Below are 18,820 nucleotides of genomic sequence, written 5' to 3' on the forward strand. Positions count from 1 at the left end.
TGGTTTGGATGATTTACAGTTTGGCAAACCAACCATAAAACCGACCTTTTTCCTGACACAGATACTTGTATTATTATTCACTCTAATTTGTACATGTGTTATTTAGTCATTATTCCTCCATCATTTTCTGTGACTGTGTTCCATTCAAGAGTCTTTCTCTACCAATGATTACCTTTCTGTATTCTTTCCACATTCCTCACTTAAGCTAAAGTCATACTGTTTCTAAAAGAAGGAATAAATGTTTATTAAGAAATCATTGCAGTTGGGTTTGGTGACACATACCTGTAATCCCAGCGAGTTGAAAGACTAAGGCAGGAAGATTGTGAATTTGAGGACAGCTTGAGGAAATTAGTGATATCTTATCTCAAAAGTTAAAAGTTTAGAAAAAGGTTAGGGGTGTTTCATACATAACATGCCTGGTTTCAATGCCTAGTACTGCAGCAACAACAACAACAAAAAGAAATAATTGAATACCAGGCATTCTGCTCAGCTCTTATGTTATCTCTATAAATCATTCCCAGTCCCTGTGTAGAAAGACATTTTAAACATATTCTTGTAGATCAGGAAACTAGTGCACAGTTATGTCACACAACTACTCTAAGGTAACCAGGCTAATAGTGATAGAGCCAATATTTAAATTTAGAACTCTAGACAATTATTGTTTCCTACTCTATCACCATTGATTCTCATATTTAGCTTCTTTTGCTGATTGGAAGTATGTAGTTGCCAGAATTATCTCAGGAGTTAGAATCACTTTTTTATATGATTTCCAGCTAAAATTTTTTTCTCCTATTGTGATTCATTTACATGAAGATCTTGTAAGAAGAATCACACATAGAGTGTGATTTATTTACATGAAGTTCTTATAGTGTAGCACTAAAGAAAAATCCAGTAGGTATTTAATGCATTGCTTATATAATTAAAAAAAAAAAACAACTTTAAACTTTTTCATTATAGTATTTTTTTTAATATTTATTTTTTAGTCATAATTGCACATAATACCTTTATTTTATTCATTTTAAAAATATTTTTTGGTTATAGTTGGACACAATACCTTTATTTTGTTTATTTATTTTTTATGTGGTGCTGAGAATGAAACTCAGGGCCTCACACATGCTAGGTGAGCATGCTACCGCTGAGCCACAACCCCAGTCCTATTTATTCATTTTTATGTGGTGCCGAGGATTGAACCCAGGGCCTTGCATGTCGTAGGTGAGGGTTCTACCACTGAGCCACAACCCCAGCCCCTTCATTATAGTATTTTTCAAATATAGTATAATGAACTCTTAAGAACCCATCACGTACTTTTAAGTGGGCAAATATTTAATTTTAATTCATGACCAATCTTATTTTATCTCTATACCTTCTATATTATTTATTGTTTGTACTGGGGATTGAAACCAGGGGTGTTCTATGTCAAATTAATTAACTTATTTATTTATTTTTTTGTGGTACTGGGAATTGAACTCAATAACTTGTACATTCTAGGCAAGTGCTGTACTATTGAGTTACATCCCCAGTCTCCCAAACCATTCCCCTCAACCTTTTTATTTTTTTGTGGCAGGGTCTTGCTGTGTTACTGAGACTGTCCTTGAATTTGGGATTCTCCTGCCTTAGCCTCCCAGTTGCTGGAATTACAGGCATGTGCCACAATGCCCAGCACCCCCATTTGTTTTTTTTTTTTTGTTTTTTTTTTTAAAGAATTCAACCCAGAAAGTTTAACCAGTTTAATTTTTTTAAAAAGAGAGAGAGAGAGAGAGAGAGAGAGAGAGAGAGAGAATTTTAATATTTATTTCTTTTAGTTTTCAGCGGACACAACATCTTTGTTTGTATGTGGTGCTGAGGATCGAACCCAGGCCTCACGCATGCCAGGCGAGCGCGCTACCACTTGAGCCACATCCCCAGCCCCCACCATTTGTTTTTATGAAATCATTTTTATTTAAAAATAAACACTTTACTTTTAAAAATTTGAATATATTTTAAAATTTATTTTTGTTAAATTATCAGTAAATACATCAGTATGCTTCTATAAAAGATAATTTTAAAACATAGCCATAGTACCATTTTCTACCTAAAATTTTTAGTATTTCTTAGCAGATATCTTAGCACATTTCATATTTCTTTGATAGTTTTATAAATGTGTATGTTTGTGTTTAATGATGAATCTAATCAGGTATCAAATAAGATTCACACAGGCTGGGATGTAGCTTAGTGGTAGTGTATTTGCCTAGCATGAGTGAGGCCCTGGGTTTGATCCCTAGCACCACAAAAAAACAATTCATACAGATACTATAAAGTAGGCTCCCCTTCATTTTTCTTTTTTTTTTTTTTTCTTGTAATGTTTTGTTTGAAGAAATAGTATATTTATCCTTTAGGTTTCCCAAAGTGTGGATTTTGTTGATTATATCTCCATGATTTTATGTATTTGTTTTTCTATTCCTTTCATGAATTAATAGTTAGATTTAGACACCTGTTTATATTCAGGTTTGAATTTTTTTTTTAAGGGAAGATTTCATAGGTGGCATTTATGTACTTTTTCCAGGAGGGAATAAATGTCATTTGTCTCTCTTTTTGCGATATTCTAAGCCGTGATCACCATTGCTTAGATTTCTTAATACACTAGGGTTGCAAAGTGGTGATATTCTAAATTCTATTATTCCTTTCTTGTTTATTAGCTGGACTATGTCTGTCTATAAAGAGAAACTACCCCATATCAATTGTTTAGTTGCCCTTAAGTACAGATCATATAAGAATGGCAGGATATATGTTTAATTTGTTTTTTCCTTTTTAGTTTTCAGAATAATGAGATGATACCCTAGCATTCATCAAAGGTAGCCATTGAAGTGGTTTTGTTTTTTGTTTTTGATTTGAACATCATTTTGAACTTTTAGATTTAAACATATATATTGGCTTTTACTTCACCACAATCATCATTCTTTTTTGATGCAATAAAAAGGGACAATTTGAATATCATTTGTCAATAAAGTTGGCCCCTAAATCTTTTTTGTATAACCTCACTAGAGTCTCTTGATAGTTTCCTTGCTTTCTGATGTGGCCAGATGTTCCAGGCTCATCTTGTACAGTTCCTGCTCTGTACTTAGAGACCATAATCAAAGCTTGAAATGCTGCTTCTGCTTGGGATATCATTGTCCCTAGGCCTTTTCAATTGGTCAGGGATAGGAAATACGTATTTTTCTTATAGATAGAAAATACATTGTGAGCCAGGCATGATTGGTGCATGCCTGTAATACCAAGGACTCAGGAGTGAGGCTGAGGCAGGATTACAAGTTTGAGACCAGCCTCAGCAATTTTAGTGAGACTCTAAGCAACTTATTGAGATCCTGTCTCAAGATAAAATAATAAATAAAAGGACTAGGAATATGGCTCAGTGATACTCAAGTGCCTCTGAGTTCCATCACCATACTGAATAAATAAATAAATATTTTCTATGGAAACTTCCAGTTCAGAATCTCAGGGTTTTTATTTAACCTTAACAATTATATCTGTATTTTCTCTTTATGGTTTGTTTGTTTGTTTGTTTTGTTTTTGTGGTACTTGGTGTTAAACCCAGGGCCTCAAGCATGCTAGATAAGTGCTGTCACTGAGCCATATTCCATCTGGCAGCCAGCTATGGAGGCTGAGGCAGAAGCCAGGCTCAGTAACATCGATGTACTGTGAAACTCAGTGATACCCTGTCTCTAAATAAAATACAAAATAGGGCTAGGGATGTGGCTCAATGGTTGAGTGCCTCTGAATTCAATCTCCAGCACCCAAAAAGTAAAAAGCAAAGAGCTAGGGATATGGTTCAGTGGTTAAGTGCCTCTGAATTCAATCCCTGGTACCAAAAGAAAGAAACTGAGCCATATCCCCATCCCTTTTTAATTTTATATTTTATTTTGAGATAGGGTCTTGCTAGGTTGCTAAGGCTTGATGTGAACTTGAAATCCTCCTGCCTCAGCCTCCCTGGCTGGCAGGATTACAGGGGTGCATTTTCATGACTGGCACTGTTTTCTCTTAACTATGCCAAAAATTTGGGGGTTTTTACTACTTATTTACTTATTTTACTCTGATATCCATAGAATCATCTTAGAATACAAATCAACACTGCCACTATGACTTCCAAAAATGGTTTCTTTATTTTTGCAACTCTTTTATTTCTTAGAGTATGTCATTTTTTTTTTTTTTTTTTATTTTGTGGTGCTGGGAATTGAACCCAGGGCCTCACGTATATAAGCATACTCTTATCACTCAGATGTATCCCTAGCCTTTAAGATATATCTTATTAGGGATGAGTGTACAGGCAAATTTCTAAGTTCTAAAATTATTTGATTTAGTTCTTTTCTGTGTGGCTAAAGCATTTTTAAAAGAAAACAAGGCTACTTACAGTGCATTCTGATAATGTTTTCACATTTCGAATTCAGCAGTTTTACCAGATTCTAAAAGTGAACTAATATAATTGTGTAGTTCACAAAATAAATGCATTATTTTTGTTTGCCAGGTGCTAATGTGCATGCTACGACAGCAACAGGAGACACAGCCCTGACTTATGCTTGTGAAAATGGACATACAGACGTTGCAGATGTTTTACTTCAAGCAGGAGCTGATTTAGTAAGATATTTTTTATTTCAAATATTTTTTTATGAATCTTAATATTTATGTGTAATGTTTACAAAACACTAGTAAATATCAATAGTTTGTATACTTTATATAAAATAACTGTAAAAAATGGTTACTTGTGATTCTTGCATGTATTAAATATATTTTAAAACATATTTAAAAGTGTTTAATAGGGCATACTGTTTCTTAGGTAAAACTATAGTTCCTTTTTATACGCTACTCCCAACTTGATGTTTCTGTACTTTTTAAACTGCCCTTTATTAGACAAATCTTAAATTCAGTGATATGTTCACAAAATAGAATAATATGTCAAATCAGTTTGATTTCTTTTGTTTATTTGATTTGACATTTAAAAACAAAGGTTCTTATTGTTAACCATCCTCCTAACAGCATTATTAAAACATTCTGTTTCACTGTTCTTCTAGTATTTTTTGTTTACCGTTTAAAACTTTCATTTTAGATGGAAGGTTCATACATGTAATAATCCTTAGAACCATGGAAAATTATAAATAATACAATTAATTATAATGCTTAAAAGGTTCATGTTTCTTACTGAATGTGTGGTTTGACTTATTTTGTGAGAGTTTTTTAAGAATTTTCTTCCAGAATTCTTATATATTTCTTAAAAAAACTGAATGAAACCGTGTACATCTGTAATCCCAGTAGTTTAGGATGCTGAGGCAGGAGAATCTTGAGTTCAAAGTCAGCCTCAGCAACTTAGCAAGGCCCTAAGCAAACCAGTTGAGACCCTGTCTCCAAATAAAATACAAAAAAGGATCTGGGGATGTGGCTCAGTGGTTGAGTGCCCCTGGCTTTAATCCCTAGTACCCCCAAAAAAGCTCTCCCACCAAAAACTGCATGAGACATACATAGCTATATAATAGAGAATTAACTTTAGTAGTTTTAGTTATTAAAACAAATACTGCAAATGTTTTTTGAATCATTTCCTATAACAAACGTAGATACCTGAGAATATTGTTGGAAAATAATTGACTAAAATAAATGTATAATGTGATTATGCTATTATAATTTTTACAAATACTATGTATTACAATGATAAGAGTGTCAGTCATTCTTGTTAATCAGGATCTGTGCTATCAGTAAAATTTCTGAGAGGTGTACTTTTTAGAATGAGAATTATAAAAGAGTAGATCTGAATCATCTGCCTTCTTTCTTTTATTAGAGTTGCTTTGGGTCATCTATAAAAATGAGGAATTAAAGTATTTCATCACTTGAAATAGATAACATAGAGCATAAAGTTTAGATACTATAGCCAAAGTTTACTGCTTTTATCCTTTTATCTTTTACTTTTCTCTAACAAAGTCATTATCTTAACCTGTTTATTCAGAGTTCCAAAAATATTAAATAAGAAAAAGAACTGTTAAATGTGCTTTAATGCACAGCAAAACTTTACTTACTCTGACTGAATTAAAAATCTGCTATGAAATATTTTTAACTATTTTATTTTCACAGTTTTTTAATCTTTAGGAAATTAGTGTTTATGATTTGGCTTCTTAGAAAAATTGTATTAAATGAATAGATACAACTACTTGAATTTACCATATTTGTTTATATTCAAAATACAGGGTTAACAAAAGGGTCTCTGGGCTGGGATTCTAGCTCAGTAGTGGAGCCTTGCATGTGTGAGGCACTGGGTTTGATCCTTAGCACCATGTAAAAAATAAATAAATAAAATAAAGGTATTGTGTCCATGTACAACTAAAAAATATTTTTTAAAAAAGAAAATGGGGCTCAGATAAATACATATCTTAAATATTAAAAAAATAGTATTACTGTTTTAACAATTGTTTATTTTTCTATTTTACAATCTATTTTTGCATTCATATTTACATGTAATTATACAGTAATAAAGTTGTTTTCTATTTTTTCTATTGTGTTCTATCAGTCTTTTCCATATTGATATAGTCTCTGTATTTATGAGTATTGCATAATACTCCATCAAGTTGATGAACCATAATCATTCACTTAATTATCGAACTTTTGACTTGCTCTTTGTTTTTCACTATTTATGTATGCTGTTAGATTGAATAAATTCATGTGCATAGCTTTTTCCTTTTTCTTTTTTTAAATTATTTTATAATTGAGTTTGGCTTTGAAAAAAATGGGGCTCGGACTGTAGCTCAGTGGTAGAGCACTTGCCTTGCATGTGTGAGGTACTGGGTTTGATCCTCAGCACCACATAAAAATAAGTAAATAAATAAAGATATTGTACCAACTACAACTAAAAAAATTTTTTTTTTAAATATCCCGTATTCCATGCTTTTGCTATCTGTAGAATTATATCTCACTTTTAATATTAAGCTTTTCCTATTAATAAAAATGAGAAATTATTCTTTAGTATGAGAAAGTATCATTTTGATATTTAAAACTATAAGTTTTATAATTTCAAGCTTTCCTGAATGCCAGAGGAATGAAAAAGACCTAATCAAAAACAGGAAGTATTTGTGGCTGAGGTTTATCTCAGTGGTAGAGTCACCTGTCTAGCATGCACAAGGCTTTGGGTTTGGTGCCCCAAACTGTAAAAATAAATGAACAAATAAATAATTGTTTCCTCTTCTTTTAGATATTCTTCACCAGAATGCATTAACATATTAATTATAATTATATTAATTTATGTTTTAATGTAAATATTAAAAATATTTTAATGCAATAATTTTGTTTTTTAGTTTTATTTCCTGAGATGAAACTGAGAAGTTTTCAGACTTTATTCTAAATGTGTAATGGGTATCATTTAGAACTTAGTTTTAACAAAAGTCTTGAGGGCTGGGCTCAAGTGGTAAACTGCTTGCCTGGCATGTGTGAGGCACTGGGTTCAATTCTCAGTACCACATATAAATAAATATATGAAAAACAAAGGTCTATTAACAAAAACTTTTTTAAAAAGTCTTGAAATTTTCTTATTTATTGCTTTTACAAAATTCACAGCCAGAACTGATGGCATACTTGAATATTTTCAGTACATCTTTAAAATATGTGCATGTTTTAGTTGTATTTATAAGACAGTTATTTGAAACTTCATTTTTTCTGATTCTAAAAATATTTTAAAGTAAAAATATTTATAGATATTTTCTAATCAGAAGAAAATTGAATATCCATACACTTAGAGAATATGGGTTGTATTTTGGCTTGCTTGTCTTATTAATAAGTACATAATTTTGAAGTATAACCCATTATTTAAAACTTTTGGACCCGTTTAGTATTCTTAAATAGGTTACTTTGAATGTTCTTTTTGAATATAAAAATATTAAATAAGAAGTTGTCATTAAGTGTAGAGTTTTTTTGAACTTTTTTTGAAAAAGCTATGCACATTGAATTCTACTTTTCACCATGTAGAATCATTTCAACTACTCTATAAGTATAGTGTTTACCCCATACATTCTTGAAGATCCTTGTTTTGTAAATCTCTTGTTACTACTGCTGTAGTGGGAATCATTCTTATATTGATTTAAAGGAAAGAGAAAGACCTAATCAAAAAATGCATCCTTTATGCATTTTCTTTGCATAGCATCTCTTTATTAGGTTTGGTTTATTTTTAGTATTTGTTGTGATTTGAGGCATAAAATGGTAGAGACCCATTATAAGAAAAATTTCATTGAAACATGTTAGCATTCTGTAGTACACAGATTCTTTAAAAAAAAAATTAAAGCCTTTGGAAATCACTTTATCTTGTTGCTCTGAAAGGTATTTTTCATAGTATTACTGTCTTTATAAAATTTTATCTGAGCTATTTGACCAGAAACAACCAATAAGCAACCTTTTTCAAACTGAAGTTGACCAACTCTCAGAGTCTCTGAGCCACTATTCTAGCATCCTATATTATTCCAGGCTGTTTTCCTCAACTTCTGGTCTTTAGAGAAAAAAACAGAACTTAAATATTTCTTACTGTTTTCATCTTTATAGGTTACTTCAGCTAAAGCACATATGGCTTGACTTCCTTTTCTATAGTCCTTTTCTATAGTCCTCTAACTCTCCTTCATGATTTTGGTGGAAAACTTGTTTAACAATAACTGATTAACAGTATAATTTGGATTATAAATAGTACTACTCTCTTGCTTTCTTTCTCTTGCTTTCTTTCTTTCTCTTGCTTGCTTTAATTTTGTTCTGCTTTGAAGTCAGTATTTTCTAGGTTTCTATGCCTAGTCATTCTATTGTTATAGTCCTGATTCTTATTAATGAAAGAGAACTGTATCAAGTCAAAGTTCCCAAAATCACTTAATATTTAGGTGACAACACTGTATTGGCTAACATGTTAGAATTCTTTTTGATTTGGTATTTTATTTTCCAAACCATTTGTGAGGATAATATGGTCTTTTTCTTCATGGCATGTTAATTTCAGTATTAAAACTTTCATACATTTGTTAAATGGAAGAAATGTTTGTCATTTGTTAGAATTTACTTCACATGAATTTGCCACAAAGCTCAATTGGAATGGGAGAAAGAATAATATGTAAATTGGTTAATTATTCCTTTCTTGTTCCTAGCTCTTTGACCTGTTTTCCATTTCTAGAAGAGGTATACTATGATATAATAATAAGTAGCTTCTGAACTCAAAAGAAAAAAATATTTCTCATAGAAAACAACTAAGATATTAGAAAAGACAAATACATTCTAATTATGTTCATGTAGAGATTCTGTGAGCCAATTTAGTGTTTTAGGCCTACAATGCTATAAAAGTACATCTACTGAAAAGAAAGAAATATCTATGGAAGGTCTTCTGTAACCGTACCTGAATAGAGGCCTTATGAATGACAAAGGCTACATTTAGTTGTTCAGAAAGGGTTAATGCCACTGTATATTAGAAGAGGCCATCGTTGCCATCAAAATAATAGTCTATAATCAAATACTTGCCTCACTGTTCTCATCTGTAAAATGAAATTTAATACTATCTTCTCTACTCTTTTACCAAGGTCATATAAATATTAGTAATTTAGCATCTAGAAGAGAGAACGTGCCTTTTTCTAGTGCTGAGGGGTATAAAATTTCTATTCTTACTTTGGCTGTTTTCATTGTCACTGGGCAAATCACTAGGCTGCTTTTATTCCCCATCCTTTTTATCCTTTTCTTTTTTAAATAAGGTTTTTTTTTTTTAACTCAATGATATTTAGTAACCTAGCTGAAGAAATCTTAATTTTATGATTTCTAAAGAATATATTAACTCAACTCCCTGTGTACAGATAGGGTAGATGGTCTGGAATGTTTTCTTAGCCCAAGGATACATTAAGTGCAATTGAAATCCTTGAAGAAAATGAATTTTTAATGTATGAATCATTAGTGATAAATGGTATATAAATTATTCTCTTAAAACTTTTTGTATATGCTGGATGCATCATCAGTTATTTCGAACACTTCATTTTGGGGGAATACTTAAAAATGAACAGGTAGCAGATTTAGTTCATTCTAAAATCTCTCCACTTAATCTTTGTCATTATTCAGTTAAAACTTTTTTTTAACTCTTTCAACTATCATTTCGTTCAGTTATTTATTTAAAGAGTGCATATTCTCTTTAACTTCTTAGGTAGCATAGGGGATATTTAACTAAAATTTTATTCAGTTTCTGTATTTGTAGGGAATTCTTGATAGGTTCCATTGTGATACTGTGTGCTTATTATTTGTTTGAATGGGACTTGCTATTCATTGAAAATAATATGGGCAGGGAAAGGAAAAGGAAGTAAGCCTTGAGAGTCAGTGTCTTCTAATCATGTAATGATCTTAGAATACTTTCTTACTAAATCTGTAGCATATATCCCCTAGGGTAAACATATCTCTCAGGAAAAAGAAGTCAAAGAGATAAATACACATTTATTCCTTTGATTTTGAACAATATGTTTGATAAAATAGTTGATAAAACAATGTTACAACTTTATATTTATAACATTTTATGTTCTAAAATTAATAATAGAACTGGATGTCTACCTCAGTGGTACAGTATATATTTAGCATGTGTGGAGCCTTGAGTTCAATCCCCAGCACAAAAAAAACTTTTAATTTAATTTAATAACATATATCCCATAACGTAAAACAAATTGCCCCCAAATCTCTGATCATTAAACCCTTTAAAAACAGGAATCAAAGTTGTTTATACTAGGGGCTGGGGATGTGGCTCAAGCGGTAGCGCGCTTGCCTGGCATGCGTATGGCCTGGGTTCGATCCTCAGCACCACATACAAACAAAGATGTTGTGTCCCCGGAAGACTAAAAAATAAATATTAAAATTCCCTAAAAAAAAAGTTGTTTATACTAATTATGAATGTTAGCTTTATTTGTAAAGAGAATATTTGTTCAAGAGTAATAAAATTTTAAGATATAAGTTATTTCCACGTTTTTTTCCTTCATAAACACAGAAAATTATTTTCTGAGGTTACAAACTTAGATGATGTGTATTTTAATGTTGTTTTTATGTCCTTGGGAATAGCTAGAACAATATAAGAAATAATCTATTCCTCATCCATTTAGCAAAATTTATTTGTAAATTGAAGCCCCATCTTGTCCCCCTTTTAGTCATTACCCATCACCCCTCAATGGGTGGCTTCTTTTGCTTAATATTATATTTGTGAGATTCATCCATATTATTGTGTGTAGTTATAGTTCATTCATTCAATATCACTTTTAAAATGGAAAATCTAGGGGCTGGGGTTGTGGCTCACTGGTAGAGTGCGTGCCGAGCATGTGTGAAGCACTGGGTTTGTTTCTCAGCACTGCATATAAGTAAATAAAGGTCCATTGACAACTAAAAAATGGAAATCTAGAAGAGTAAGATTAATAAATATATATAGGTTAATGTAAGCATCAAATAATATCACTGTAAATCTCAAACTGTTTCAAAAACAGTTTCGATCTACTTCTAGAAAGTGGCAATATAGCCAGGTTTCAAAGTAGAAAAATAGATTTTTGCCTTGAGAGTCAGTGTCTTCAAATTATGTAATTGTCTTAGAATACTTTCTTACTGAATCTGTAGCATATAGCCCCTGGGGTAAACATATGACTCAGGTAAGGAGATTGGAGTCATTTGGAGGTAAAGCCTTCGCTAGGCCACATTTCTTTTTTAAAATTTTTAAAATTTGTTCTAATTAGTTATACATGACAGTAGAATGCACTATGATACATCATACATAAATGGAGTATAATTTCTCATTCTTCTGGTTGTACATGATATACAATCCTACCAGTCATGTAATCATATTATATGTACACCGGGTAATAATACTTGATTGATTCTACTATCCTTCTTACCCTCATATACCCTCCTCTCCCTTCACTCCCCTCTACCTAATCTAAAGTTACTCTATTCCTCTCTAGCGCTCCCCACCATATCATGAGTTAATATCTGCATATCAAAGAAAACATTTGGCCCTTGGTTTTTTGGGATTGGCTTATTTCGCTTAGCATAATATTCTCCAGCTCTATCCATTTACCAGCAAATGTCATAATTTCATTCTTCTTTAAGGTTGAATAATATTCCATTGTGTATATATGCCACATTTTCTTTATCCATTCATCTGTTGAAGATAGGCCACATTTCTTAATTTAAAGGCTTTACTGATTCCATTCAATGACTGAAAAGCATGCTGCCATTTCCTCAGTTGTGCATGTCACATCATTAGGTAGTTTCTGTCAGGAGTTGAGATTTAGAGAAAATATAGATATTTCATCTCAAATTCTTTGAAGGTTCTTGTTCAGTTGTTTAAAGGCAAGCACTAAGTACATTTATATGGGGGGGGGCTGCTTATCTAATGAAATTACAGCATTTTTCACAGCATTTTTCTTACTATTTTCCCCCAATTTTTGATATTTACAAATCTTTTGATTTCTTTTGGTTATTTTTAAATGACACTCTTGCTTTTGTGCCTTTAATTGCCTTTTGAAACAAAGGCACGAGTGCAAAGAATTCAACAGAATTACTGTTTTATTTAAGATGGTTTATAATGAAGTTTAATTGGAAGAAAATCACATTATCTTACCCTAAAAAAATCATACTCTGCTCATGAGATTATAGTCTCATAGAGCATCTTTTCAGTTGAAGATCCTGAGGTAAACAAAGCCCAGCACCTGAAATACCAGTCACAAGGTCTTCATGGCCAAATGTGATTTTCATTTTTGGAATAAGTTCCGTGAGTTCTTCTTTTTCCTTTCACAGGACAAGCAGGAGGACATGAAGACATTTTTGGAGGGCATAGATCCGGCCAAGCATCAGGTGAGGGTGGCCTTTGATGCTTGTAAGCTACTATATAAAGAGTAGATGCTATAGGTAACCAAAACTTTGGATATCTGAATTCCAGCCAAGAAGTTTCAGGACCCTGCTGGATGACAAAGAAAGTCCTTTTTAATTAGAAAAGAAGTGCCAATAAAAATAAAAATATTTTTATGAAGTTCCAATAAAAATATTTGCACTACTAGTAGTTTGTATTCCTAGTATTCTTCCTATGTGGTGTTCCTTAAAAATTCTTAGGCAAAATTAGATTTTATTATTCATATAGTTAATTTTCATTTTCCTCATTGGTAGAATTAGGATATCCCAGAGTTATAGAGTCCTATACATTCTAGTTTGTTCATCAAAAATCGGAAACTCTGATTGATGGTAATATGTTGGATTGTTATTTTAATTCTCAAAAGAAAAAAAAATAGTTTCCATCTTTACATTTGCTGTTGTTCATGCCCTGATTTCTGTAAAACTAAAATTTTTTTTTCTTAAAATTATTTCATTCCGAAATTGATTTTTAAAGTGGTGAATACTTATTCATAAGAAGTATTTCTTGCCAGTCACTCCTTAATCCCAGGGACTAGGGAGGCTAAGGCAGGAAGATTGTAGGTTGGAAGCCAGCTTCAGCAACTTAGACAGGCCATAAGCAACCTAGTGACCCTGTCTTAAAATTTAAAAGGACTGGGGATGTGGCTCAGTGGTTAAGTACCCCTGGGTTCAATCCTTGATACCAAATAAAAAAGCATTTCTTTTCTTTGCCTTATTATTTAAAAAGTCAAACAAATTTATTATTCATTGTAGCTCAGAGACATTTGTTTAAACTCAGGAGTAGTTCTTAACTTTTAAATTAGGGATAAATTGTGATTGGATCAGAAATAACAGGCCAGGCTAAAATAAATTTCTTAGTACCAAGCTATTCTTAATCAGAATGCATAATCAGAATATATCTTTATTATTGGCTTATTGAATGAAAGGATGTTATTCTATTTTGAACCTAGTAGGTAACTTTATTTCACAAAATATTTTTTAAAGTTTCAATTTTGATTCAGTTTAATATTACAGGCTGCTATCAATAATGTGAAATTGGGCTGGGATTATAGCTTAGTGGTAGTGTGCTTGCCTATCATATGTGAGGCACTGGGTTCAAGTCTCAGCACTACATATAAACAAATAAAGTAAAGGCCCATTGACAACTAAAACAAAATTTAAAAAAAAATGTAAAGTCAAGTCTATTTTTGGGTGCAGTTCTTCTTCCTGTTACAAAGGAAATAGTACTATAAATAATTCTATCTCTGTCTCTTTCTTACTCTAAGTCCTATAACTTTATTTGTTGTTTTTTAAAAAATGAGGTTTGTTGCTCTACTTTTAGAGTTCAGATTCAGTAGATCTAATATGGGCAGTCTTCATTTTAACTGATATCCCAGGCAATTCTAATATTTCACACTTTGAGATACTGCTGCAGTCTGTGCAGATGATTATACATCAATGTTGATTTCTGTTCTTTTTCCATCTTTACTTTATAATTGAGCATTCTTTCCCCATCCAAAATAAATATTTAGTTTTTTTCTTAATTACTTGTATTTTTAAGAAAATGAACTAAATACAAATCCTAGGGTGGTGCCTCTTAATCTTTTTGCCATCTTTGTTTCCCTAAGGGATTTGAATCTGATCAGTAACAGTAGATCACAAAGATAGTGGTTAATATATAGAGGTGGATTGGAAGAACAAACCTCCTTATGAGAAATTATCAGAATCCTCTGGTACATACATGACATAAAAGTTTAATTTTGCAATCTAAATCAAGCAGGAAAAAGTTCCACCTTTTTTTTTTTTTTTAATTCTGCTCATTCACCAGAACCAGAACATTGCAATATATTTTTCATGAATAAGCTTTTAGGGAGCTTATGAACTCTAATTATCCACTAATCAATATATTTCAGACAGGGGCTGGGGATGTGGCTCAAGCGGTAGCGCGCTCGCCTGGCATGCGTGCGGCCCGGGTTCGATCCTCAGCACCACATACCAACAAGGATGTTGTGTCCGCCAAGAACTAAAAAATAAATATTAAAAATTCTCTCTCTCTCTTTCACTCTCTCTCCTCTCTCTCTCTTTAAAAAAATATATATATGTATTTCAGACAGGTGACTAGCTTACTTTAATAAACCTTAAGCATGACTTCTTGCTTTTTTAATGTTAACTTTTTATTAAGGAATGACTTGCATACTTTAAAAAATTTTGCCACAAAAATAATATAAAATAAATTTTGCCACTCAAAACTGGGACATTATTTCCATTTTTTTTTTCTAAAGTATCTAAAATACATGAAACTCCAAATACGGTTTGTTGGAGGTTTTTATTTTTTAAGGACAAATTCTCTCTAGGTTTTTTATGTATTGAATGAGTCATTTTCAGTATCTGAAGGCTATTTAAATATAAGTACAAATGTAACAGTCAAGAAAGTAAAGTCAGTATTAATGTATTTGGAAGCTTCTTGGTGTAATAGAAATTTCTCGGGTATATAGAAATGATAAACAGAATATGGGAGAAAAACAAATCTAAAAATATGTAGCTTTGCCCAGAAACAAGATCAAAGATCTCCATGTGCTAGAAATGAAGCAAAGATCCATATCCAAAGCTATAGTCCCTCGGAGAAATAAGGCTTAAAAATCGGGCAGTAGGGGCTGGGATTTCAACTTCATGCATCTCACATGTAGCAGACCAGTAGATCTAGTATACTTATGAAGCAAGGAACTGGAAACTTACTGTTCTACCTGTGAACCAACATGGAAAAAAGCCCCAAGCAACTACCCAAAGCTATTGTTTTAGAGGTAAGAAGCAAGGACAACAATGTGACTAAAAATTTGGGAGGACATCATTCTTTGACTTAGGGAACAGAATTGAAATATCTCCATGGACCAAAAAACCTTAAGATGCCAATGAAAGGTCTACTCCTGAAGTGGATTCTAAGAGCCAGATGGAGACAACTTTTAAACCATTTGATGAAAAGGGATGTTGTGGATGAAAAACAAAACAAAATACCTGCTATGCAAAATGAATTTTCTCAAGAAAATTACAAAACTTAAAAGCAGATCTGTGACAAGAAAAATAGTCAAAATGCAAGCAGTCAAACAAAAAGCAGCAAAACAGAATATACACTCAAGGAAATTGTAATGAAAGACTTTAGTCTTGAGAGTTTTAGACACGCTATCTTACAGCCATGAAAAAATGTGAGATGGTAAAAAAAAGCTGATAATGAGTTGATAACAAGAGTATATGCAATAAAACAAAGGTTTAGTTTGGTAGAGGGGGGAACATCAGTATATCTGACAAACAATATATTATACACTGTTGAACAAATTAGTGAGTGAATTAGTAAATCAGATGATAAAACAAGAAATAACACAATATTGCAATTTAGTCAGCTTTTTTCATTGCTGTGACCAAAAGACCTGACAAGAACAATTTTAGGAGGAAAAGTTTATTTTGGGACTCAACGTTTCAGAGGTCTTAGTACATAGGTGGCCACTCTTGGCCTGAGGAAAGGCAGGACATCACAATGGAAGAGAGTGGCAGAGGAAAGCAGCTCAGGACATGGCAATCAGGAAGCAGAGAGAGCTTTTGCTCACCAGGGACAAACTATATATGCCAGAGGCACACCCCCAATGACCCACTGTCTCCAGCCACACCCTGCCTGCCCACAGTTAGCAACCAGTTAATCTCTATTAAGGAATGATTGTACTGATTAGGTACAAACTCATAACTCAAAGTCTTTTCACCTCTAAACCTTCTTGCATTGTCACACATGAGCTTTTCGGGGATACCTCAGATCTAAACTATAACAAGCACAAAGATAAAGAGATGGAAAATATGAGAAAGAAAGGATAGATTTAGAAGCTGCACCATACATCTATTTGGAGTTTCTACAGAAAAGGATAGAAATGGAGAGAATGCAGTGTTTGAAGAGATATTGATGGAGAATATTCCGGAATTGAAGGCAGACATAAATTCTTTATTGAAAACCATATTGATTGCTCAGGAGAACAAATAAGGCTTTAGAATTTTAGGACTAAAGAAAAATATCTTAAAAGCTACAGGGGGAAGGAGGGGGCACATTACCTACAAAGGAACAACCATCAAATTTTTGACATTCTCATCAACAATAATAAATCACAGAAGACAATGGGGAGTAATGTCCTCAAAATACCAAGATAAATAATGCAATATAGAATTCTATACTCAACTACTATTCCAGAGAAGGAAAAATGAGATTCAGATCTACAAAGAATAAAAGAGCTTACCATCATCAGATCCTTGCCAAAGAACTACTAAAAGATATGTACATCAGTAATCAAACTGAGTCCTGGAGGAAGGCGTGGGATGCAAGAAGCTACGGTAAGCAAAGAAATTGGTTTTAAAACATTATAAGTATAAATTTTTTAGTTTATGTTTAAAACCAAAGTAGTGCTAAAATTCTAGACAATAATGTGAAATTTAGAAGAATGTGTTAGGTTAACAGTTATACCAGTCCTTTTGTTGTTCAGAAGGATAAAGTGCTGAATTAACCTTTAAGGATTTTTTTTTTTTTTTAGAAAAATGCATCAATAATCAGAACAAATACAAAAGCCATTGAACTCCATTGTTAAGAGGTAGAATTTTGAATTAAATTAAAATTTAAAATCCAGCAAATGATGTTTACAGGAGACAAACCTAAAGCAAAATGATAGGGAAGATTGATAAAAGAAAAATTATGTGAGGCAAAATATTAATATGAGACGATGGAATTTTAAGCCCAAAACATTCAACTGCAAAATTGCAAGGAAAATGGTAAGAATACCTCTATAGTGGTAGGATTTTTTTTTCCACACTTCTCTATGAAACCAATAAAAGGTCAAACAGATAAAACAATTAAAAACATAAAAATTATGGGCTGGGGTTGTAGCTCAGGGGTAGAGTGCTTGCCTAGCATGTGTGAGGCCCTGGGTTCTATCTTTAGCACCACATAAAAATAAATGAATAAGGATATTTTGTCTATCTACAACTAAAAAAAAAAATTCTTAAATATAAAAATTAAGTTTCTTATAGAGAGCTAGCATTCTGATTCCAATAAATATTTTTTCTTACACGTGGGACATTTTATATAAATGTTAATATAATATAAATATAAAAATTGTCCATGTTTCAGTCCAAAAACGAAGTCTTAAGAAACCCTTAATTCCTTATATAATGTGTATTCTCTGATCTCTCTTGCTTGAAAATTAGGTTGGAGATGTAGCTTAGTGATAGACTGCTTGCCTAGCATGTATAAGGTCCTGAGTTCAACATCTAGCATATTAAATTTTAAAAATTAACAATAACATATATATGTTTTTTTTTTAAAAAAAGACAAAATAGGCATAGAGAGCAAAATTAAAAGCTGACATTTTTCAAAAAAACTATCAACAAGGCAAAAAACAAACCAGACTTTTTTTTTTTTTTTAAATGTAGAAAAGTACAATGAAACTTAATGCTGGGAATGTAGCTCAGTGGTAGCACTTGCCTAACATGTGTAAGGTCCTGGGTTCAATCCCCAGTACTGAAAAACCAAACAATAGAAATTTAGAGTTATAACTATTTGATACAGTAGAGAATCAATAAATTTGAATACTCAGATAAAATGAATACAGATTTTTTTCCATAAATATATAAATTAGCAAAACTGACTTCAGAATAGGGAAATCTCAGTGAAACAATAGCCATTATACAAACTGAATCAGTAGTTTTAAACTGTGTACCTAATAAAGATAAGAGTACCAGATGGATTTACAAATCTCACCAAATGGACAAGGATTAGATTATTTCTTATATTGTTCTAGCTATTCCCAGGAACAGAAAAGAAACATTAAGATACACAATATCTAAATTTGTAACCTTGGAAAATAATTTTCTGTGTTTATGAAAGAAAAAATTAGAAATAACTCCTATCCTAAAATTTCATTAGTCTTGAACA

General features: G+C 32.1%; 1 protein-coding gene across 4 annotated transcripts in view; it reads left to right on the forward strand.

Moving 5' to 3' along the window:
• Ankhd1 (ankyrin repeat and KH domain containing 1) overlaps positions 1-18,820 on the forward strand; it is a 127,715-nt gene that overhangs the window by 62,290 nt on the left and 46,605 nt on the right. For 2 of the 4 annotated variants that reach the window (XM_077800823.1, XM_077800820.1), the window contains exon 10: positions 4,499-4,608. In XM_077800823.1, coding sequence (XP_077656949.1) covers positions 4,499-4,608 — 110 coding nt within the window. Of the gene's footprint in view, positions 1-4,498; positions 4,609-12,771; positions 12,963-18,820 lie in introns of those variants that run through there. The other 2 variants (XM_077800818.1, XM_077800825.1) reach the window with 2 other exon arrangements.

Source organism: Urocitellus parryii, chromosome 1, assembly GCF_045843805.1.
Source record: "Urocitellus parryii isolate mUroPar1 chromosome 1, mUroPar1.hap1, whole genome shotgun sequence".
Lineage (NCBI taxonomy): Eukaryota > Metazoa > Chordata > Mammalia > Rodentia > Sciuridae > Urocitellus > Urocitellus parryii.